Source organism: Scyliorhinus canicula, chromosome 22 (genome assembly GCF_902713615.1).
Source record: "Scyliorhinus canicula chromosome 22, sScyCan1.1, whole genome shotgun sequence".
NCBI lineage: Eukaryota > Metazoa > Chordata > Chondrichthyes > Carcharhiniformes > Scyliorhinidae > Scyliorhinus > Scyliorhinus canicula.
The window spans coordinates 17,557,384-17,582,714 of NC_052167.1; the positions used below are offsets into that span (position 1 = coordinate 17,557,384).

A 25,331-nucleotide genomic window follows, 5' to 3' on the forward strand; every position below is an offset into this window, starting at 1 on the left:
GGAGGATGTGCAGACTCCGCACAGACAGTGACCCAAGCCGGAATCGAACCTGGGACCCTGGAGCTGTGAAGCAATTATGCTATCCACAATGCTACCGTGCTGCCCATGGTAAAGCGATGGTACTGTTGGTAAAGCGTTTGCCAGGTACACTGAGGGAGAATTCAGAATGTCCAATTCAGGACTTGTGGGAGGAAACCATGGCATTTATTCATCAAGTAAAGGGAAAAGATTTTAACCCAGCCCCTCGAAAAAGGTCCGAACGACACTAATCGATTTCCCATGACTGTCTAGGCAAAGGCCAGATCAGAATGATGCAAACAAATACAGGGGATTAGAGCCAATGACAATTCTTTGCCTGCGTTTCATCATTTAATACCAGAAATACACTCTTGTATTTCAGTCAAACAGGAGAGAAATGCGTGGCGATTTTGAGCTACTTGTTAAAATATATTTGTTTTGTTTACAGGTTCCCTGGAGACAGCTAACCCTGCTCAGTGTTTCTGGTGTCTTTGGAAGCAGTGATGTTCCTGAGGAAAGAGGGAAACCTGGCACGAGCAGACCAGAATCCTGGAACTCCCTCCCTAACAGCACTGCGGGTGTACCTACACCACCCGGTCTCAATGAAATGGCTCACCACCACCTGCTCAAGGGAAATTAGGGACGGGCAATAAGTGATGGGTCTAGCCAGCGACGTTCACATACCGTGTAAGAATAAAATGAAAACAAGGCCAGGGTCTGGGCGACAGCCATTCCAAAGCTCGAGTGGGATCACACCCTTTCCTTCAGAACACATCTTTCCTGTCTGCTCAACGTAATGCACTGCTGGCTGCATACCCAACATCTTAAAAGAAAACTCCTCCTTGTGACTTACTTGTACAAACCAGTCTGTTGTCCTAATCGCAGCAGTTTGGAGCCTGAGAAACATATTCGCTCGTTATCGTCATGCATCTGGAGACGTATTGGTCTTCTCAGCCCCCAGGATATGTTCAAAAGGCCCTCAATGATCAGCTCTGTTCCATCCTAAAGCAAAGACAATTGTATTAAAATCATTAGCAAACAGAGGTACGACCTGCCACTCTGTAAACCGACAACAGACTATTCCAAAAATGCCAGCAAAGAGAAAATGCAGGAAAATCTCAGCAGGTCTGGCAGCAACTGTAGGGAGAGAAAAGAGCTAAATTTCGAGTGCAGGTGACCCTTTGTCAAAGCTAACAGACAGAGAATGTGGGAAATATTTATATTGTGGAATGAGAGAATGAAAGATGAGTCATGGCCACAGAAACCGGGGAAAGAGTGCTAATGGCAGTCCCCAGAGAGAACAAAAGGTGTAAAAGGCCAAACAGCAGCGAAACTAACATCAGACGGTAAACTCTGACAGATGTAGATGTGGGGGGAAGGGAAGGGGAAGCAAAGGGGAGAAAAGGTAAGGAAAGGAGGGGATAAGATAGGGGGGGAAATGTATCTATAGACAAGAGAGAAAGAAATGGTAAAAGACAGCTAAAATGAAATGGGATGAAAACAAGGGGATCGAGGTGGGGTAGAGCTAATCATCTGAAGTTGTTGAATTTGATGTTGAGACCGGAAGGTTGTAGCGTGCCTAATCGGAGGATGAGATGTTGTTTCACTCACAGCTTCACTCACAGCTTTGATTTGGCCGTACGTCCTTGCAAGAGTTGCCATGGTGTAGAAGCTCTTGAGAATGTTTCGAGATGAAATGAAAATCGCTTATTGTCACGAGTAGGCTTCAATGAAGTTACTGTGAAAAGCCCCTAGTCGCCACATTCCGGCGCCTGTCCGGGGAGGCTGGTACGGGAATCGAACCGTGCTGCTGATCTACCTTGGTCTGCTTTAAAAGCCAGCGATTTAGCCGAGTGAGCTAAACCAGATGCTTCGCGTGAGACACACAGGAGCAGAATTCAAGGCGAATCAAGCTTCCGCGCAGCCGTTCAAGGTTCACAATAAAAAGAGACCATCTCGTGAAAAAAGAAGTCAGGTGTACCTGAAGGTTCTCAGCGACTGTTGCTAATTCCAGCATTTCTGTTGATCTGACACTGGGAGAATTCCCCTGCTGCTCAAAATAATCCTGACAGTGCAGAAGGAGGTCATTCGGCCCATCGAGTCTGCACCTATCCTCTGATCAGTTCAGTGTGACCCAAACGCTGTAAAGCCCAGGACTGCCTGTATAGCGTCCAGAAAGGAATCACAGCTCCTCGGTTTGCAATCTTGTTGCTCTGTGAGGAGCCAAGACTTTAAGACGGGATAACAGGGCAGTTGATTTTGTGCCAGTGACCACGGGAACCCCTACACAGTTGCACAGCAGTGTGTGGTCCAGTCATACTTGTGCTATGAAGCTCGGTGTCTGCTTCAGACAAAGGAACACCCAGAAATAGATTGGAGCACCTCGCAGCTTCCAGCTAGCTCCTGATAAATTCTGGAAGCTCTTAATTGATGTACCTGGGATACACACAGTTAGGAAAGAGTATCAGACCCGCCAAAACATATCGGTAAATACAACACATTTTAGACCTATCTTACAAAATGTTACCCTGCATTCTGGAATACGTAAAGACCTGTATATTTCATAAACAATGCAGATGGGACATTGGGCTGGCAGATGGGATTCCTGCCGCCATCTTGGTGCTCCCCGTTTTGGCTGGTGCAGCAGAAGTTCACAGACAGTAAGCCTGCATGCTGCTTTCCCAAACTGGCCAGGTCCATGATGGGAAAGACTTCTCCTCGTTCCCATAACATCATTGTATAGTGTGCCAGTTTCTCAAGGATACATATGCATGCTTGGCTGAGAGCCCACACTTCCATACAAGCTTTACTCTGTTGAAACAGGTGCACAGATTGCCATACTGATATCTTTGTAACAGTTTAAAAAAAAAATCTATTTTGTCACTGGTTCAATATTTATTTCCACAAGATAAAGAGGTGTCAAATGCTTACAGTTTCTGCCATTGATACTTTAACGGTTCGGTTGATTGAAACTTTTATCACGTTGCAGCAGCAGATTTTCTTTTGAAGAAAATTATGAATGGCTCTTTTTTAAAGCATTTCCACACATGCCATTGTTACCATAGGGTTCACGAGTTCGGTACAGAGTGTGTACTGAGTGAATGGGATTGGCCTGGAGGGTGTGAGTGGCCGTTCGGGGGTGGGTAGGATCATGGGCTGGCATGGGGATGGGTTGGAGGGGTGAGGGGGTGTGAAGGGTGAGGGGTAGAGAGCCTAATATTTAACAAAGCAACTGGGATGTAGTGCCAGAGAACTGAGGTGGTCCTTTTAAACACCCTCGCCTCGCCACTCGACAGCCCCCATGGCTGCATTTAATCGGTGTTTGCTGGGAGACATAATGGGAATACAGGCACACGGTTCCCATTATATTCCGTCCATTCACCTTAAGATTAGGTGTGAGAGAAGGGTTGGGGTAGTTACTGTTCTGAATTCCTGAAACGTGAATTAAGATTTTGCGTCACGATGAAATGAATCCACACCGATCTTAGACATGTTCAACTCTGTTCCCCATCACCAATTTCTTTGTAATCTTTGGATATAATTCAGAATGTTGAGGGCAGATCGGTTGTAGAGTTAATGCCATGATTCCTCTGTCCAGGATTTGGACACAGGCTTCAGCAGCTTTTGTCTACTGACCTTGTACCTCGATTAGTGTTAAGTCCTTTAATCAGCAAGGTAAGTTGTTCTGAGCCTATTTTTTACAAGCTGCTGCTGTGTGTTGCCTGAGTGGAGCTTCATGTGTTTGTTCTGTTGAGTTGAGTGAACAGAACCGTCCAAGTGAATGGGTGACGCAATGTCTATCTGCGGTGGCACAGGGGTTAGCGCTGCTGCTTCACTGCAGGGACCCAGGTTCAACTCCAGCCTTGGGTCACTGTCTTGTGTAGAGTTTGTACGTTTGCCTCGTGTCTCTGCGTGGGTTTCCTCCGGTTTCCTCCCACAGTCCAAAGATGTGCAGTTTAGGTGGATTGGCCATGCTAAATTGCTCCTTAGTGTCCAAAGATGTGCAGGTTAGGTTATGGGGTTACAGGGCAAAGGGCGCGGGATGGACATGGGTAGAGTGCTCTTTCAAAGGATCAGTGCAGACAAAAAATACATAAGGCATCGAATACCTGCAGTGCAGTGCAGAAGAAGGCCATTCGGCCCATTGAGTATACACTGACCCTCTGAAAGAGCACCCTACTCAGGTCAACACCCCAGCCCTTCCCCATAACCCCACCTAACCTTTGGATACAAAGGGGCAATTTAGCATGGCCAATCCACCTGACCTGCTCATTTTTGGACTGTGGGAGGAAACTAGAACACCGGGAGGAAACCCCACGCAGACACGGGGAGAACGTACAAACTCCACACAGTCACTCAAGGCCGGAATTGAACTCAGGTCCCTGGGGCTATGAGGCAGCAGTGCTAACTGTGCCACCGCGACGTGGAATTGACAGGCCTAACCTGTAGAGATTCCATCAAGACATTCTATGAAAATTGCCGAATGAATGAACTATAATGGGCTGGATTTTCATCAGATGGATTGGCCATGCTAAGTTGCTCCTTAGTGTCCAAAGGTTAGGTTGGTTTATGGGCATGGGGTGGGGGTGTGGGCCAGGGTAGGGTGCTCTTTCAGAGGGTCAGTGCAGACTCAATGGGCCAAATAGCCTCCTTCTGCACTGCACTGGTAGCTTGGATTGGGAAAGGTATCGGCTTGGGACACCCGCTTCCGGGGGCGGGGAATTCCTGTATGGCGCAAACTTCGCTCCTCGGGATGAATGAAGGATGTAGTCAAAATATTGTCCACTGAAGACAAACGGGTATTCCCTCATTTTTGGGGTTAGTTATTGGGAGATACACTTCTCAAATCCATAACAGAAATCTCAGATTTCTTAAGTACTAGAAGAGTTCAAAATGGTGCATTACGCAATTGATTCAACATCCTTCCCACCGAACAGAATATCAGCTTTCATATTTCATCAAAGGTCAGGAATTTTGTCCCCACCCCTCGCCTTTTTAATTAAGAATATTTAAAGGTGTCCTGCAACCTTAAATATTGATGAACACAATTATTATCAAGGAAGGTTTGCAAATCTCCTCATGGGGGGGGGCTGTTACTTGTCGAAATATAACTCTACACCTACAATCTTTTAATGCTCCAAATTGTGAATGAATTGTTACTCAGCACCTTTGACAAAATCACGCAAAATGTCTTTTTATCCAATTTAATATTTTAAATCAGAACAAAAAGTCAATTTTACCAAAATTCCCATAGCCTTCAAGTCTGAATGCGTGCAGCAGATACATATGAGAAGCTGGTCTTCAGAAAGCAAGGTAAAACAATGCAGGAATCAATGGACTGTGTCTGGCTTTGATTAATTAACCCAATTCCTGATGGACAGCTGCTAATTTGCAATACAGAAATAATCCTGGAACAGGGCATAGAGTCCGAGAAACAATAACACTTCCAGAACAGGGCACAGAATCCTATAAAATATCTTAAGAACTGTTTTAGATCCAATTACAAATGTTTGGGTATCGTTTAGGAAAAGCATTAAATGGGGAAATTGGCCTGAAGGAATTTTATCTTGACCAGAGGCAGGATTCTCCCGTACCCGGCGGGGCGGGGGATCCCGGCGGGATGGAGTGGCGTGAATCCTCGGCACCTTCAGGGGCTAGGACGGCGCCGGAGTGGTTTGCGCCGCGCCGGCCAGCGTGGAAGGCCTTTGGCGCGGGTCCACGCATGCGCGGGAGTGTCAGCGGCTGCTGACACCATCCCCGTGCATGCGCAGTGGGGGGGGGGGGGTTCACCAACGCGTCTGCCATCTTGGAGGCTGGCACGGCCGGCGCGTAGGAAAAGAGCGCCCCCACGGCACAGACCCGCCCGCGGATCGGTGGGCCCCGATCGCGGGCCAGGCCACCGTGGAGGCACGATCCGGGGCCAGATCGCCCCGCGCCCCCCCGGAGCCCGCCCGTGCTGCCAGGAGCCGCCGGTAAGGGACCTAGTCTAATTTACGCCAACGGGACTGGCAAAGAACCAGCGGGACTTTGGCCCATCACGGGCCGGAGAATCGCTGTGAGCGGCCGCCGACCGACACGGCGCGATTCCCGCCTCCGGCGAATCTCCGGTGCCAGAGAATTCGGCGGCCGGCGGGGGCGGGATTCACACCGCCCCCCCCCCCCCCCCCCCCCCCGGGAAATTCTCCAACCCGGCGGGGGGTCGGAGAATCCCGCCCCAGATCTTCCTGCCTCTCCTGGTAGATGTTGGAACTTCTATGGGGATATATTTTAGAGCTTCTGGTCATTGCACAAGCAGACATTATTCACATGTGAGTTTTGACAAGTGGTGATCATTGCACCAATTAATCACACGGGGCTTTACAGAAATAGCATGGCCCTATCCTCACTCAACACCATTCAACACATGTCACTGATTAGGGGAAGGAAACTCCTTCTGTTTTTCTCCTCCCTAAATAAATAAGGTCTAACTGATGCCAGTTATAGACTTGCTGCACACTGCTGGGACTATTTTATCTCTGTGCGTACTTTGGATAAAACATGGAACCTTCCTAATCTATTTAACTGAACCACTGTCTGCAGCAGTCCCGTTTTGGCTCCACTCTCGAGTTTTGTCAAGGTTTAATCCTGAGCCTTCGACTCTCCCGAAATATCCACAGGATAGTGGAGCTACTTGCCCACAGGTGGGGGGTTCTGGCCCCATGCGCGCCATGGTATGTTTGGTGGGTCTGCTCACTGTATGACTGGGGATCATACCTCCTCCGTGTCCCTCTAAAGTTTTAAGCCTGGGACTGTCTGGGACCCAGGTTCCGTGTGTCACCACCGAGGAAGGGCTTGCCGACGGAGAGGCTGTGTATTGTCTGGGAGAATCTTACACATTCAGCTCCCTTATCACATTGTGTGCAAGCCAGAGGTAAAAATGAGCAGCAAGCCAGCGCACAAAAGTGGCAGGCATGCCAACTCCCTTCACCCAGACACTAGGGGCTTGCCAATGTCAATCTGATTGGGAGATGGTTGCCGATGGCCGTGATCTCTGGAGGCTGATTGTTTGGAGGGTCTTTGGAACAGGTGAGCGGAAACAAAAAACTGAGCCGGCCGAGAAGCGGACCTGGAGAAAGCAGAGACCATGCACCTTCTCAGCCCACTGACGTCAACCACAACAAAGGCGGCAGAGATTGCCGTACCAGAGTGAGACACACCAGGCGATGGTGAACCCAGAGTTTACCACAAGGCACAAACCATCATCTTATGAGACTGAAGTCTGCCAATGAGACATACCAAATAGAGGTGTATAGATTATGAGGGGCACAGATACAGTGGATATGAAGGCACTATTCCATTAGTAGAGGGGTCAATAACCAGGGGGCATAGATTTAAGATAAGAGGTACAAGGGGAGAGTACAAGAGAAACTTTTTCACCCAAAGGGAGAAGGGAGTCTGAAACTCACTGCTTGAAAGGATGATTGAGTCAGAAACTCTCATAGAATCCCCACAGTGCAGAAGGAAGCCATTCAGCCCATCTAGTCTGCGCTGACCGTTCAAAAGAGCACCCTACCTAGGCCCACCTTCCCGCCCTATCCACATAACCCCTCCTAACCTTTTGGACACTCAGTGGCAATTTAGCCTGGCCAATCCACCTAAGCTGCACATCTTTGGACTGTTGGAGGAAACCGGAGCACCCGGAGGAAACCCACGCAGACACAGGGAGAACGTGCAAACTCCATAGTCACCCAAGGCTGGAATCGCACCCGGGGTCCCTGATGCTGGGAGGCAGCAGAGCTAACCACCGTGCTGACACATTCTAAGAAGTACATAGATTTCACCTGCGTTATCGTAACCTCCAGGGCTATGAGTCAGGCGTTGGAAAATGGGATCATATTTGTTGACTGGCATGGACACAAGGGTCGCATGGCCTCCTTCTGTGCTGTAAACATCTATGAACCTTATCTATGAAACACTCTGCATAAATTCTAGAACCCTGGTGGACTCTGGAGAGATTTCTCCGCCAAAGGAACCTAAATCCACTCCAGGTTTTGTCAACTACATTTTATCTCGGGTCTTCTGAGGTTACAGCTGCAGTGAGCTTTATGCGTTGCTCCAATAAGATCAGACACCTTCACAGGAATATATGTGAAGCATCCCCAACGACTGCTTGTCTCTGTGTGAATGGGTGCACAGTAATTGGGAGTTACATTATTATTTAGGATCAAGTATTTTATAAAAGCAAAATTAAACATCAGACATCCCGGATCCGGTGTGACAGAACTTCTCATCTCTGATAAAGGTAAGATTTTACTTTAAAATGCATCGTAATCTGTCGAAATGGAGCAGATTGATTGATATTGCGTGTTCTTGTGGATGTGTATTCCTTTCCTTCCATCTGTCAGGGTGGCTTATTGAGATGGGCAGGTCCATACAGATAAATAAATAACACTTGCTGTATAATTCTGTGATGGGTAATTACCTGAACTCGCTTCAGTTTCAGGAAACGTTAGTTATCGATTATTATAAATGTTGAGTCTATGAAGGAAAATGCTAATTAATCTCTGGAAGTCGCTGATCAAACAAAGTGAACCCATCTGATGTAAACAAGAATTCGAGAGCTAAGCAAATCTGAGCAAGTATCAGATTTGTCCAAAAGGACTGAACTTTTCCTTTGACTCCTATGCATTCACTTTTTAAAAATAAATTTAGAGTTCCCAATTCATTTTTTCCAATTAAGGGGCAATTTAGCGTGGCCAATCCACCTACCCGGCACATCTTTGGGTTGTGGGGGTGAAACCCACGCAAACACGGGGATAATGTACAAACTCCACACGGACAGTGACCCAGAGCCGGGATCAAACCTGGGACCTCAGTGCCGTGAGACTGCAGTGCTAACCCACTGCGCCACCGTGCTGCCCACTCCTAAGCATTCACAACTGCTGAGTGTACATGCCTTGCACTAGTGGCTTATTATCTTTACAATTAAAAGAATTCTTTTTACTTTTTAAAAAATAAATTTAGAGTACCCAATTCATTTTTTCCAATTAAGGGGCAATTTAGCGTGGCCAATCCACCTAGCCTGCACATCTTTGGATTGTGGGGGCGAAACCCACGCAAACATGGGGAGAATGTTCAAACTCCACACGGACAGTGACCCAGAGCTGGGATCGAACGTGGGACCTCAGAGCCGTGAGGCAGCAGTGCTAACCACTGTGCCACCGTGCTGCCCCTAATTGAAAGCATTCCTATGGTCATTCTAATGCAAACTTTCCATATAATAAAATCAGAGACCCGGCTCAAAGACTCCAGTTGTAAGGGATGGGATTTTCCGATGCCACAGCCGCGATTCTCTCTTCCCGCCGCTTGTCAATGGGATTTCCGGGAAAACCGCAGGCGAGGGGTGCGCTGCTGGTGGGAAAAGAGATTCCCAACGGCCGGAGAATTCCGGGCCTGACAGTGAGATTCTGAACTCAGCGCTGGGCGGGAGCCAGCTCCAATGGTTGTGCCCGTGCCTTTGAGATGGTGCTGCACCGTTGCACCTCACTAATTGTCTGATGTCTAGTTACACCTCACACGTCAAACTCCCGTTGCTATGCCGGCCCCGATGTACCAAATCCGAACCGTGTGAGAGGGAAATTTGAGATATTTCTGCACTGCCGAGATAGACGCATGCGAGAGGAAAGACCCAATGCCTTCGCCCTGAACCTTTTGCAACACGTCATGCGTCATCAGGTTCTCACCTTGGTTTCCCATTTCTGGAAGATTCATAATTTCCTTATATGTTAAGACTGGCTAGTTCTGCTTCAGAAATGTAACTTAACATGTGGCATTTTTATTAACAACAAAAAAAATTAGCTTCAATCAGAATGCAAGGATTCATCTTCAGTAGTTTTCGTGGTTGATTTTACCGTGACAGGAAATAGAGGGCTATTCAAAGTGGTAAGGTTCCCACCTTGATGCCACCTTCTGTTATCCCAGTACCCCTCAGCCACCTGGTTTCAGAGCTCTGTCGAGACCCCAAGGTGTAGGAATCTCATGAAGGAATGTAAACCAGACTATTAACGGGAGCAATAGCTAAACTGAGTTCCTTTGGATTAAAGCTGCTGCAAAAACTTCAAACCTCTTATCGCAAATAGCGACCATGAAACGTTGCCTAGAATCCTTACAGTGCCATTTGGCCCAATCGAGTCTGCACTGACCCTTTCTCCGCAACCCCACCTAACCTGCACATTCCTGTACAATTTATCATGGCCAATCCATCTAACCTGCACATTTTTGGACTGTGGGAGGAAACCGGAGCACCCGGGGTAAACCCACGCAGACACGGGGAGAAAGTGCACACAGGTCACCCAAGGACAGAATTGAACTGGGGTCTCTGGTGCTGTGAGGCAGCAGTGCTAACCGCTGTGCCACCATGCCGCTTTTAAGAATGCTGAAGATTCACTTCAAAACGCCTGCGGTAGTTGAGGTACACTCCCCTCCCTCTAGTTAAAATACGAAGAGGTGCCATCGGAACCACTGGCAACAAGTTCTCAACTTTCCAAATTCCTCACATGGCCAGTCTTGGAGGGGCTGAAATGGGAAGCACACTGCGAACCTTGCTTCTTCCTTAAGCCATGCTGTGACAAACGCACCAAGTAACCCAACATCTCAACCAGATAACAATGGCTGACATGTGCAGGTGCCAGAAAATGAGGAGAGAAAGGAGGGGAAAATAGGGAAGGCAAAAGGAGACAATGCAAATTGCGTTCCACGCAAGCAAATGAGATTACAGCTCATGTCAGCTGCTTAGCATGTTTACTTCCTAGTTATGTCGACCATGCATACTTATCAGTAATCTATCAGGCGTAAGGGCCGAATAAAATTGCTAGTTATTTATCCCGCTAGGTTTTCAGCAGGAAACGTGTGTGAAACATTCATCGTGAACCATCGTTCGCAATAAAATCTGATACATTCCTAACTGCAAACTGTACTCAGATAGAATAATTTGAAAAGATGTGAAGTAACTGTTTAACAAGCAGGAAAGTGCACTCCACAATTAGCTTCATTTGACAGACGTCGAGACTCCTCCGTAGCCAGCTGGTTATGGTCTAGGTTTTCTATACAGTCGCAAATCACTTGGTGATTGGACCAAACAAAATAGAAGCGAGACGTTGCCACCCAACGTTTTGATAGTCAGCCCAATTCCAAGGTTTCAGTGCAGAATCACATGGACGTGAGCAACGGAAGTAGAATACCGTAGGGAAGCAGAGTGAGAGAGAGATCGGGTCGATTCAAGGGGAGTGGTCACAACAGGGAACAAAAGCTCTGTCAGTCCTGGGAAAATCTCAAAAGTATCTCAACCTGTAGACATCCTTTGCTATGGCTGAAGGGACAGCTGAACACGAGAGATGGAAAGGAAACGGAAGGTGCAGTTATTAATCAGGAAGTAAAACAGACATGTGGGGTGGTACGGTGGCACAGTGGTTAGCAGTGCCGCCTTACAGTGGTTCAATTCCGGCCTCAGGTGGACTGCCTGTGTGGATTTTGCGCTTTCTCCCCGTGTCTGGGTGGGCTTCCTCCGGGTGCTCCGGTTTCCTCCCACAGTCCAAAGATGTGCGGGTTAGGTGGCTTGGCAGTGCTAAAATTGCCCCTTATTTTCTAAAGAGGTGCAGGTTAGATGGGGTTAGGGCAGAGGAGTGGGCCTAGGTAGGGTGCTCTTTCCGAGATCAGAGTAGACCCGATGGGCTGAGCGGCCTTCTTGTGCACGGGGTAGGGATTCTATGATTCCTCTATCCCGCTGCAAGTTATAAGTTAGTGTAACAAGTTACAAATAACAAAACACTGTGAAAGTAGAAAACCAGGGATCATTAGCAATGATAAGATTGTAAGAAATAGGAACAATAGTAAGCCATTCTGCCCTTCGAGTCTGTTCTGCCATTCAACAAGATCACAGGTGATCTTCTACCTCAGCTCTGCCTTCCCACACCATCACCCTGTCCCTTAAGTCCCTTTGTAGCCCCAAATCTTGAATACATTCAAGCACTGAGCAACCACAGCTCTTTGGGATAGTGAATTCCAAAAATTCGCAAGCCTTTAGGTGAAGGAATGTCTCACCTCAGTTCTAAATGACCGACCCCTTATTCTGAAACTGTGACCGTTAGTTCTGGATTCCCCAGCCAGGGGAAACATTTTCCCCCGCATCCACTTTGTGAAGATACTAAGAACGTTATACAATTAGTTTCAATTAAATAAACTCTCATTCTCCGAAATTAGAGGCAATTCAGGCCTTATCTACTCAATCATTTCTCATTGGGCAATCCCTTTCCACCCAAGTAACAATCCAATGAGTCTTCGTTGCACCTCCTTTGGGACAAGGATGTATTTCCCTAGTTATGGGATTATTTGGAGGGGTACTTTGCTCTTGTGCATCTCCTGCCCTTGTCCCTCTTGATGGTAGAGGTCGGGGATTTGGAAAGTGCGGTGGAAGACACCACTGACCAGCTCAGGTGGCTGATCTGAGCTAAGATAGCAATGCTCACTGTCCTTCTTCACAGTTGCTGTGCAGTGATGATCTTCTCACTCTGTACTGAGTAGAGGTTCGCTCAGTTGGCTAGATGGTTGGCTTGTGATAGAATAAAATCCCCACAGTGCAGAAGGAGGCCATTCGGCCCATCGAGTCCACACCGGCCCTTGAAAAGAGCACCCGACTTAAGCCCACTATCCCCGTAACCCCACCTTAACTTTTGGACACTAAGGGACAATGTAGCATGGTCAATCTACCTAACGTGCATATATTTGGATTGTGGGATGAAACCGCAGCACCCGGAGGAAACCCATGTAGACAGGGGGAGAAAGTGCAAACTCCACATAGTCATCCAAGGACGGATTTGAACCTGGGTCCCTGGAGCTGTGAGGCAGCAGTGCTAACCACTGTGCCGCCCACACAGCGACGCTAACAATTCCCATACCGGCTGAGGGTTATTCATGAAGGTCGCACCTTCTACACCTTGCCCCTCGCCTGAGGTGTGGCGACCCTCAGGTTAAATCACCACCGGTCAGCTCTCTCTCCAGAGAGGAGCCTTCTCGTGACACCCAATCATGAGAAACTGGATCACATGATGACTCCAAATGTTCTTGCATTTACCTCATAAAAAGGCCGAGTCCCCTTAGTTGAGTATTTTTGCTCCTGGTTCCATACCAGCGCCTGGAGCGTAATAAATTCCACGTGCGTGGCCACCCATTAGTAGACAAAGAGAAGATGAACAATTACAGTATAGACGACTGCCTTCGGCCCACATTCCTCCACCCCTTCTCTTCTCTGAGCCCCCCCCCATTCTCTATTCCCATTCTCTTCCAGCAGAACACTTCCCACCTCCCCCTCCCAATATCCCAGAAATCCTCTTTTCCTCCATTCTGAAATGTTACCTCCCAAGAACCCCCTCCACCCCCCGATTGATGATCCCCTAACTGCGCCCCACCGTTAAGGGTCTGTGTGGCGGATATAGTCACTCGGGTGGAGGCTGCCCTGTTTTTAAATAGGATCTCAGCGGGGAATGCGAGGCCGAGGCCGCACTTCCTCCAGTTCTCTACACTGAGCAACCCCGACCCCGCTGGAGCGCCTCAGTGCAGGGAGACATCGGGACGCCATTTCTTTCACACCCCCCCACCCCTCCCGCCACCCCCCCAAGCCCCAACTCATCGATAAAGGCGCCCCTAGGTCACCCCGCACCTCCTGCACCTATACAGGGCATCTCCAGGCTCAATGCCAGCCTGGGACCCCAGCAGCGCCAGCCTGCCACTCGGGCACCCTGATAACACTGCCAGGGCTCCAGGCCAGGGGTGCCAAGGTACCCAGTTGGCACTGGCAGTGCTGGGTGCCACCCTGCCCTTTAGGGTAAGCACCTGAGGGCCTCCGATCCCCTGGGAGACCCCCAGGAGCGCCCTTCTGTCTGGTCCCCCCTCTTGTGGGGACCTGCACTGAATGGCACTCGCCCAAGTTCTCCCGCCAGAGGCTGCCCTGAGCAGCGACGGCTGAGCCGAGGGGAGGGGGCACTGCGTCAGGAAATTGATGTTGCAGATGGTCTTGTAAAATAACCTCCTTAAAAAAGGAAATCCAATGATTTCCTGAACTTCCAAAAAGCAGTGACCTGGAGATTCATGTGCCATTTCAGGAGACTCCCATTCAATTCTGGAAGGCTGGATGGAGCACTCCTAGCTTCACATTCAGGCACATTCTTGCTTGGTGGCATTTAGTTGGGCTGGTTTCCAACAATGCAGCTCACAGATATTCTGGCTGCGTTGGGGCGAAATCAGTGTTGGGGTGGCGATCTCAACCAGCCCTAATTTCTATTTGCAAAAAGACCAATGTTGACTTCAAGCACATGTGAATGATGCCTCGTTTGTCCTTGGCATATATGACGGCATATACAAGCGCTTCCTGTCCACCATTCCAGAGCTCAGTGTGTAGGCTTGCATCTCTGACAGTGCAGCCCTCCCCCAGTATTGCCCTGGAGTGTCAGCCTGGATTGACTAAACCCTGGACATTCTTCCTCGGAAACCAAGGTCAACGAAGTTATGTTGATCCACGTTAGCTTTAAATAATGTGAAGTAGGACTACAAAAAAAGAAAGAGAGAGCGGGGGAGAGCGGAGAAAGCAGATTAGGTTAAACGATAGTTATGAAGTTAATGAAAATAATAAATCAGAAATTGCTTAATAGAATTGCACTCCCAGCATTTGCTGTTTTTATTTAACATTGGGCAGCCCATGGGGGTTTGCTGGCAAGCCAAGGCCCAAAACCAAACATTAAATAAATGCCTATAAACATGTGCCTCGGCCATATTGGGGAATGTAAAATATGTATGCTGGCTAAAGGGGGCGGCCACAATTGTTGTTATGAAGATGCTTACCTGTAAATATTCATGTTAAATTTTTGTGTTTTCTTTTTTTTTCTCTCTAATAATTTGTAATTTGTCATATATAAAATATGAAAACTCAATAAAAAACAGCGCGGTTGCACAAGTGGATAGCCCTGTGGCTTCACAGCACCAGGGTCCCAGGTTCGATTCTCCGCTGGGTCACTGTCTGTGCGGAGTCTGCACATTCTTCCCGTGTGTGCGTGGGTTTCCTCCGGGTGCCCCGGTTTCCTCCCACAGTCCAAAGACGTGCAGGTTAGGTGGACTGGCCATGATAAATTGCCCTTAGTGGCCAAAAAAGGTTAGGAGGGGGTTATTGGGTTACGGGGATAGGGTGGAAGTGAGTGCTTTAGTGGGTCGGTGCAGACTCGATGGGCCGAATGACCTTCTTCTGCACTGAATGTTCTATTGCGTTGGCTGCAAAAGAAAATTGCAGAAATTATATAAAACTATTTAATCAATTCAGATTTTTCCAATGACATTGCTATGGGGACGAGCTGCACATCCATGTCTTGGCCACAATGCCTGTACATTTGAAATGCTGAACAGCACAGCTTGCCACTTGCTTTGGCCTTTCGTGTCTATAAATAGAACTGAGCCGTTCTATGGGGAAACTCAAAGCTGCAGTATCTCTCACAGCTCAGCAACACATGGCGGGAGCCAGGTGGACATTGCCCAAAATTCTTATTTGCAGGTAGACCGTCGAGGTTCGACACTGGACTAGTTTACATGCTGTACGTACATGCCAGGCTCCCATGGTTTTATCATCTTTTCATTGAACTTGGCACATTGAAAGCTGAGGGAGGTAAGGACAAAATATACGGTGATTTTTATGAGAGTTCACACAGCATTCGAAAGGGAAGGTTAGGTTAAAATACTGGAAATATGACTTCAGATTAGGCTTCTACTGGCAGGTTACAACGAAATATACACCCATTTTTATATTACAGACGTTAACAAATCTCCTATTTTGATTTCTGTTTTTGTTTTATAAATTTAGAGTGCCCAATTGTTTTTTCCCAATCAAGGGACAATTTAGCGTGGCCAATTCACCCACCCAGCACATTTTTGGGTTGTGGGGGCGGAACCCACGCAGACACGGGGAGAATGTGCAAACTCCACACGGACAGTGACCCTGAAGTTGGATCGAAGCTGGGACCTCGGCGCCGTCAAGCAGCAGTGCTAACTACTGCCCCACCGTGCTGCCCAATTTCTGTTTTGATTTCAGAATTTCAATGTTGTGGTCATTTTTAAAAACTCTAACATTTAGATTTAGATTTAGAGTTACAGTAAAAAGTATTGTTCTACGTACAGTCCAGGCAGATCATTCCATACATGAAAAAACATAGGACAGACGATAAATTCACAATGTAAATACATAGACATAATATTCATTTCATTACAAGTACCACGGTGACAAGATCCTGCCAGGCAGAACTGATTTAACTTGGACTGATTTCTTGAGGGGATTCTGAAATGGAAATAACATTTAAATTGGCGGGGGCTCGATTGGCTCTATTGTAAAATACACTTTTATAGGTACGCCTCATTTGGAGAACTGCGTCCGGTTCTGGCCATACTTGAGGAAGGATGTGAAGGCTTGGGAGAGAGTACAGAAGAGATTCACAAGAATAATTCCAGGGATAAAGAACGGTAGCTCAGAGGAGGGACTGGAGAGGTTGGGCCTGATTTGCTTGGGGAAACGAAGGCCCAGAGGAGACTTGTTGGAGGTATTTCAGATCCAGAGAGGTGTGGGCAGGGTAAATAGTGCAGCACGGTAGCACAGTGGGTAGCACAGTTGCTTCACAACCCCAGAGTCCCAGGTTCGATTCCCGCCTTGGGTCATTGTCTGTGCGGAGTCTGCACGTTCTCCCCGTGTCTGTGTGGGTTTCCTCCGGGTGCTCCGGTTTCTTCCCATAAGTCCCGAAAGACGTGCTGTTAGATAATTTGGACATTCTGAATTCTCCCTCCGTGTACCCGAACAGGCGCCGGAGTGAAGCGACCAGCGGCTTTTCACAGTAACTTCATTGCAAATAAGCCAACTTGTGACAATAAAGATTACTTTACTTTAGTGAAACACTGTTCCCACCCAAGAGTGCATCAGGGCACGGATTCAAAATAATGAGCAAGAGGAGAAGTGATGTGAGGAAAAACCTTTTCACCAAGAGGGTGATTGATAATAATACTAATTGGTGTCTGGGAAAAATTTCCCAGGAGGGCAATGAAGGCAGGCTTGAACGAGGTATTCAAAAGGGAATTGGATTGCTATCTGGAAAGAGAGAATGTGCAAGGTTACGGGGAGAAGGCCAGGATTAGGTAGAATGTTCTTTCAGCGAGCCAGTGCAGACTTGATGGGCCGAATGGTCTCCTGCGCCGTAACAATTATAGGCTGGATTCTTCCACCACGCCCACTGCAAGAACGTAAGAACGGAGAAATCCATTGATGTCGGGCCGGATTCTCCAGTCGCCGGGCAGACGTGGCCGGAGAATCTTGCCCGGTGTGGTCTTGTGTCCTGAAGTAGAACTGTAGGTTGCGGTAATGTTTGAATTCCGGAGTGTAACACATTTTTCTCTTCTCCCCGATTCTTTGCTAGGATATGAGGTTGAAACAGCTGATTCCTGTGGACCACTTGCCCACGATATTTGAAACTCATGACGAGCTGTACCACGATGCTCTGTATACGAAAGACGCAGGTCTCAGCAGTGGCTGCAGTCTCTCCCAAACCCAAGACGACTACCTGAAATCTATCTGCCAGCTAGCACAGCCCACTTTCCTGTTTGACACACCTTCCAAGACCCAGGACTCGAGTCACGCAGACCCCTCACTCCGGTCTCCCAAGCAGATGCATCGGGCCGAGCCTCCTTCGCCCGTGACCGCACCGAGAGGCAGAAGAAAAGGCAATCGCCTCCCTGTGCCGGCAGATGCTTTCTCTCGGGACGCTCTTACAATTGCGGTTAATGGCCAGCATTACAGTCAGACACGAGCAAACAACTCCGATCCATTGTCCTGGCTCTTCGGGCAATCAGATAACGGAAACCATACAAGTAGCCAACAATTTCCACCACAGCGTTCTCTGGTCATTTACCCCAATGAGGACAACATTGGCAGAAGGTCCCACTGTATCTCTCCTGACCACGCGATCGTGGCATCAAACCGAGCTCATGCAAAGCAATCATCACCACTCCATGGCAGGGCAGCATCAATGGGACACTGCTGACATTATGAGAGCTTGAATCTTCAGAACTGTTTTCACGCCATCGATCTGGCGATAAGTAGCGCAGCACGTCCAAGTGCCTTAGGAGGTCCGAGCAGTTTTCTATCGTAGGAAAACCTAATTTCGATTGCGCAAATTCCTGATCAAAAAAATGACAATTCTACTCCCCGCTCAGAGTGATTCAGCACTGTGTGGCATTAGGAATACTGCCCCCTCACCCTGGTAGGAGTTGAACTCCCGTCCAGGCTTGGTGCTGAAACATTTTGTATCCGTTCGTGTTCTATTTGAAATGAGCTGAATTGACCCACCCAGTTCAGAGTGGAATGTGAGACGTGGGTCCTTTCTGGGCAGCTCATCCTATTTTTCTCTCTGACTTTGCTCTCCCCCATGTACACTGCCCCTTTGTTAGGTCTCCCTGAGCCCCATTCAAGGATGGGCCTAAAAGCAGGACTTTTTTTGGATAAGCTAGCCTGACCCGTGGACAGCACGGTAGCACAAGTGGATAGCACTGTGGCTTCACAGCGCCAGGGTTCCAGGTTCGATTCCCCGCTGGGTCACTGTCTGCGCGGAGTTCACACGTTCTCCTCGTGTCTGCGTGGGTTTCCTCCGGGTGCTCCGGTTTCCTCCCACAGTCCAAAGACGTGCAGGTTAGGTGAATTGGCCATGATAAATTGTCCTTAGTGACCAAATAGGTTAGGAGGGGCAATTGAGTTACGGGGATAGGGTGGAAGTGAGGGTTTAAGTGGGTCGGTGCAGACTCGATGGGCCGAATGGCCTCTTTCTGCACTGTATGTTCCATGTTCTCTGACCCCCACCCATCTCACCCTTCGTATTTTCTCAATATATGGGGAAGCGGTTTCAATACTTTTCTTCCTGAAGCAATGAAGACCCATACAACATTTCGCCAAAAGTCTGGACATTTCACAAATCCACCGAGAAGCCAACCTAATGAGTCCAAATTACTTCCTGGTGTAATTTTAACCTAATATCCAGGATGGAGAACGTACAGGATTGATTGGAAGGTTGGTTTTACATCCACCCACTATTAGTTGAGTGGACAATACTACCTGGCAAGTTGCAAATCAGCTTTTGCACCCAATCCCATTTGTTTTCCCAATAGGTGTGTAGGGCAAAACATACCTCCACCTTCCTTGCATTTACTCTGCTGGAACAGGCTGCCTGAACTAATAGCAGACTCTGTTATACTGCTCCCGGTGGTTTGCTGGTCAAGGGCTGCACAGTGGCATAGTGGTTAGCACAATTGCTTCACAGCTCCATGGTCCCAGGTTCGATTCCCGGCTTGGGTCACTGTCTGTGCGGAGTCAGCATGTTCTCCCCGTGTGTGCGTGGGTTTCCTCCGGGTGCTCCGGTTTCCTCCCACAGTCCAAAGATGTGCAGGTTAGGTGGATTGACCGTGCTAAATTGCCCTTAGTGTCCAAAATTGCCCTTAGTGTTGGGTGGGGTTGCTGGGTTATAGGGATGGAGTGGAGGTGTGGGCTTGGGTAGGGTGCTCTTTCCAAGAGCCAGTGCAGACTCGATGGGCCGAATGGCCTCCTTCTGCACTGTAAATTCCATGATTCATCTATTTAGCCTGCTTGGATTTGGCTTTCGTCAGGGATTTCAGCTGTCCAAGGATCTTTTAGCTTTGTTTCAGTGGCATTTTATGAGCTTGTAATAACGTTTCTTTCTTTAAAGTGTTTTGTCAATGCCTGTTTGGTTAGTTGGACAATGTGAAGAAGTGTGTATTAAAAGATTGAATCTTTCCTCAGTGGGAGTATGAATGACTGTTTTTGTCAGTTTTATGAGCTTGTAAGAAGGGAAACTTCCTTCAAAGGGATTTTCAAAGACTTGCCGGCGTTATAAGTGAATTTATTGATTCTCTACCTAGTGGATGACGACATATATTGCTTCAAAGGCTCAGCATATGCCAAGACGCCAAATTAATATGAAAATCACAGGTCCCCAAATGCATTAATATTTGATTCTCCATGCTGCAGAGTGCATAGGATCACTTTCTCCACTGAAGAAAATACTCCAATGCATTTGAACACTTTCTCAGTGCCTGTCAATTTAATGGTCCCTTGCTTTTTAAAAATAAAGCCCTATCATGAATCACTCAATTAAATTATCATACCCCATCTGAAAGTAAGTCAGGTTGGCAACACTTTTTAAACTTATCTGTCAAAAGCTTCCTGACTCCAGACCAGGACTCCTCCCTCTTCCCCCCTCCCCCCCCCCACCCCCCAATGTGGTACACAATTCCTATTAGAAGTCATGAATCAGGGCCGGGGTCCTCCCCGACCCGGCGAGGCGGGGGGTCCCGACGTTGTGGAGTGGCGAGAACCACTCCGGCGCCGGGCCTCCCCAAAGGTGCGGAGAATCACGCTGGAGTGGTTTCCGCTCCGCCGGCCGGCGCGAACGGCCTTTGGCGCCCCTCTGACGTCATCCCGGAAGAAAAAGAGTGCCCCCACGGCACAGGCCCGCCCGCCGATAGGTGGGCCCAGATTGCGGGCCAGGCCAACCCCGTACCGCCAATCCCGCCGGCACCAGACGTGCTTTGATTCCCGCCGGCGGGAAAGGCTTGTTAGCAGCGGGACTTCGGCCCATCATGGGCTGGAGAATCTCCGCGGGGGGCCCGCCGACCGGCGCAGCACGATTCCCGCCGATTCCCGGGTGGCGGAGAATGCGGGCCACGGTGGGGGCGGGATTGACGCCCCAGATCTCCTGCAAAAGCTGGCCACATGCATCAAAATTGCTGGAGTCTGAATTTCTGGTCCCCACAAATCAGTTGACAAGGGCGGGATTGCTGAGTGCGGGCTGGTTACCTGCAGCCTTATCCTAGGGCTGTAACAATCCCATAAGACAGGAATGGCAATAAGAATCCCAGAATCAGGTCCCACCTACCATTTATAAAATCCCCTCAACTCCATGCCGACATTGATGAAAACGTGAAGAACCAATCCAAAATTGCTATTTCTGAAGCCCAAGATCACATGTGCATTGCTAATTACTCTCACAGTATGTCCAATCACCTTCAACAATGCACGCACATGCCCATAAAATAGGCTTTGAATTATGTTCGGGTTGGAGAGTGCAGTTTGGAAATCTTTGGATTTTCGAGCTCCAAAATCCATGAGTGTCCTTTTCTGCCCTGTCTAAAATTCCACCAACGTTACTCTCCCCATCTCTCAGCTGAATTTCTTTAAGAAAAAGTACCAGTGATATATATTATTTGGCCACATGATGGTGCTCAACCTTCATTGTCGCCCCTGAAGTACTTTTGTAACTGAGGAAACGGTTTGAGCATTCCCAATCTGCCACGCGAATGGGTGATCCCCAAAATCAATAAAAGGTCAGAAAACATGGATGGCCCCTTCCACGTTATTCCTTATGCGTGTTGGAGCAGAATGCTGCTTTCCAATATCAGCACAGGCTCAAGACCATTCAGCCCAACTGATCCAAACTGGGGTGTAAGACCCGCACGAGGTTCCTTCCTCCCCATCTCAGCTAATCCCATCAGGGAAAACTTGGGTTCCTTCATCCCTCGTGAATTTATAAACCCAGAAAACGGTGTGCATGAAGAGTCAACGCAGGGGGCTTTTGATTCTATTTCGCTAAGGAACACATTTTGCATTCACAATGAGCAGTACATTTTAGTTACCAACTAGAAAAACAAAATTAAAACAATTACGCTACTTCACAGTCCTCGAGTATGAAAGTTTATCTCCGTAACTAAATGACTTGTACAACCACAAACGGTTGACCACTTGTTCCTCTTCCAAGATCAGAGCCCATTATTCTGGGAGGCCATCTCTTGTTTGTGAACCCATTCCAAGATCTTGCAAAACTTTTCACTCATGATGAATTAAAAAAACATGGTGCCCTAACGGCCGAGTTCAACTCGTTTCAACGCGGGCGGCGCACAAGGATCAGACAAAGAGTTTCTGTACAATGTGATGGTTTCAATTAGCCACGTAATGACCACTTGCTTTTTGGTTATGATTTTCTCCTGTCGTGCAAATGTTTACTGCACAGTTGGAGTTTGCATTCTTCACTTTTCTCTTAAAAAAAAAGTTTCACAAAATCCCGGTTATGATAGACAATGCAGCTTTAATGCTGGGACCGTGCTCAATCAGGCCCAATTGCCTTTTCTGCTGGCCCCATAAACATTCAGAGTTTGGGCAATAATTCCTATTAGACTGGAGCCTGCTCGATGGGAGGTTGCTACTTCTGGCTGAAATGACCGTAAAATCATAGAATCCCTACAGTGCAGAAGGAGGCCATTCAGCCCAACGAGTCTGCACCGAGCCTAGGAAGGAGTACCCTACCTGGGCCCACACTTCCACCCCACCCCCGTAACCCTACCTAAGCTTTTGGACACAAAGGGGCAATTTAGCTCGGCCCATCCACCTAACCTGCACTTCTTTGGATTGTGGGAGAAAACCGGAGCGCCTGGAGGAAACCCACGCAGACACGGGGAGAAAGCATAACCATATCTGGACAGGGATCTGAAGCGTCCTGCATTCTGATCAAGTAAGTTGTGTACCTCCTTCCCCGCCTACACGTGAATGACTTTGCGAGGGTGCAAATGGCTAAAGAGGTCTCTGAACCTATAATTGTCTTTGATGTACTTAACACAGTTTCTGAACTCATTAAGTGATTGCACATTCTGCGGCAACAATTTTGTCTTCCGCGCTTCCTCCATTGGTGTGGAAGCTCTCACACTCTTTGCCTGTGGTGATGCAGCCATTGGTGCTTTCCAAGACCCCAACATTCACCATTTTGTACAGCAGCTAACGGGGTTTTGAGTCTATAGCTTGGTCAGAAGGTCTTTCTTTTCATGAATCCTGGCACTGTGACATTCTTCAGAGTACGAGTGCTGCATTGAAAACACAATGAGCTAGTTTCAAATCCATCCTGGTTCCATCACCAGCTTGGAGTTCGGGAACAGAACATTCGAGCAGCGTTCCGTCCACCACAAGTGACATCATCATGCTTGATCTCTCTGCCCTTCCCTACAAGCCCATGTTTTGCAGTTATTGAAGGTTTATCAGGCCCACAGGGATCGTGCCCCGTTTCCTATCGAAACTGTCCTCGCCTGAGCTTTCACCATTTGCAAAAGGATGAGTCATTCAATAATTCTCAAAGGAAATGGAAAGTTTGCTGCCAGCAGTGAATTTATTTTCATCCCGGCAAACTTGTGCATCATAGTCCCAGTCAAACTCCATCTGTAGCATCTGAGCTCGCAGGAGATCACTGGAGGTTTCAGTCCCCTCTCCGTTCAGAGCGTTAAAGTTGGATGGTTATTAGAATTAGAATTAGAACATAACAGCGCAGTACGGGCCCTTCGGCCCTCGATGTTGCGCCGACCTGTGAAACCATCTGAAGCCTATCTGACCTACACTATTCCATTTTCATCCATGTGTCTATCCAGTGACCACTTAAATGCCCTTAAAGTTGGCGAGTCTACTACTGTTGCAGGCAGGACGTTCCACACCCCTACTACTCTCTGAGTAAAGAAACTGCCTCTGACATCTGTCCTATATCTACCACCCCTCAATTTAAAGCTATGTCCCCTCGTGTTGGTCATCACCATCCGAGGAAAAAGTCTCTCACTGTCCACCCTATCTAACCCTCTGACTATCTTATATGTCTCTATTAAGTCACCTCTCAGCCTTCTCCTCTCTAACGAAAACAACCTCAAGTCCCTGAGCCTTTCCTCGTAAGACCGTCCCTCCATACCAGGCAACATCCTAGTAAATCTCCTCTGAACCCTTTCCAAAGCTTCCACATCCTTCCTATAATGTGGTGACCAGAACTGCAAGCAGTACTCCAGATGCGGCCGCACCAGAGTTTTGTACAGCTGCAGCATGACCTCCGAAACTGGGGCGATTGACTAAAGCGCCGGCACAGCATCAAGAGTTTGGTGAAAAAGCAGCCCAGTTTGATCTGCACCCCTTCCACAATAATTCAGTCCCTCCACCATCGACACACGACGGCAGCCGTGTGTACCATCTACAAGATGCACTGCAGGAACTCACCGAGGTTCCGTGGACAGCACCTTCCAAACCCACCTGCCATCTAGAAGGACAAGTTTCCCTCCGAGCCACTCACCATCCTGATTTGGAAATATATCACCATTCCTTCACTGTCGCTGGGTTAAAACGTGGAACTCCCATTGATAGGTGCACCTGCAGCAATTGAAGGCAGCAACTCACCACCGCCATCTCATGGGCAATTAGGGTTGAGCAATGAATGCAGGCCTAGCCAGCGAAGTCTACATCCCTTAAATGAATAAAATAATTCAGATGTCTGAAGGAGTACCCTACCTGGGCCATATTGGCTAGTCGAGGCACAGCAATGATTTTCCCCGCCCTCCCTGCCCAATTCCTTTGTTGCTGTTTCTGGGGCGATTGACAAAAGCTCCGGCACAGCATCAAGAGTTTGTGCAGCACAGTCCACTTCCTATGAGACAGGACGGCCCACACAGTGATGGGTCTCATTCAAAGGGGTTTCGGTCCATCTCTGAAGAATAATGAGACCTGCCTCTTTGAAGTCCACATGGGAGTGTCATGGACATTGATGACTGTAAAGGATCCAAGACAATATTTGTAGTTCATCATCAATCGATTGTTAAGATACCGGATCAGACCCCAACATTTGTTAAGATACTGGGCAATAACCCCAAGCAATTTTCTTTTACTTTGTAAAACTGAGGAAAGGATGCTTCACGCCAGGGGTGATGACTCTGACCAATACATAGGAACATAGGAATTAGGAGCAGAAGTGGGCAATTCAGCCCTTTGAACCTGCTCCGCCATTCAATCAGATCATGGCTGATCTCTTCCTGGTCTCAAATCCACCTCCCTACCTGTTTCCCATATCCCTTTAACCCATTTTTAAAAATCAAAAGTATATCTATCTCCTTCTTGAAACCATTTAATGACGCTGATTCCACTGCACTACGGGGCAGCGAGTTCCTCACATTCATCGCCCTCTGTGAGAAGTAGTGCCTCCTCATCTCAGTTTTAAATCGACCGCCTCTCAATCTATACCTGTGACCTTTGTTCCAGATTGCCCCATGAGGGGGAACATTTGGTCTCCGTTTACTTTATCAATCACTTTTAGTAATTTATGCACCTCGATCAGATACCCTCTCATCCTTTTAAACTCCAGCGAGTATAATCCCAAACTGTTTAATCGCTCTGCATATGTCAGCCC

General features: G+C 48.0%; 1 protein-coding gene and 1 pseudogene across 13 annotated transcripts in view; both read right to left on the bottom strand.

Annotated features, from left to right (window-relative positions):
- rassf4a (Ras association domain family member 4a) overlaps nucleotides 1-25,331 on the bottom strand; it is a 299,412-nt gene that overhangs the window by 53,305 nt on the left and 220,776 nt on the right. For 12 of the 13 annotated variants that reach the window (XM_038782775.1, XM_038782776.1, XM_038782774.1 and 9 more), the window contains one exon: nucleotides 872-1,020. In XM_038782775.1, the coding sequence (XP_038638703.1) occupies nucleotides 872-1,020 (149 nt within the window). Of the gene's footprint in view, nucleotides 1-871; nucleotides 1,021-1,999; nucleotides 2,526-25,331 lie in introns of those variants that run through there. The other variant, XM_038782779.1, reaches the window with a different exon arrangement.
- LOC119956114 lies at nucleotides 21,745-23,410 on the bottom strand (annotated as a pseudogene).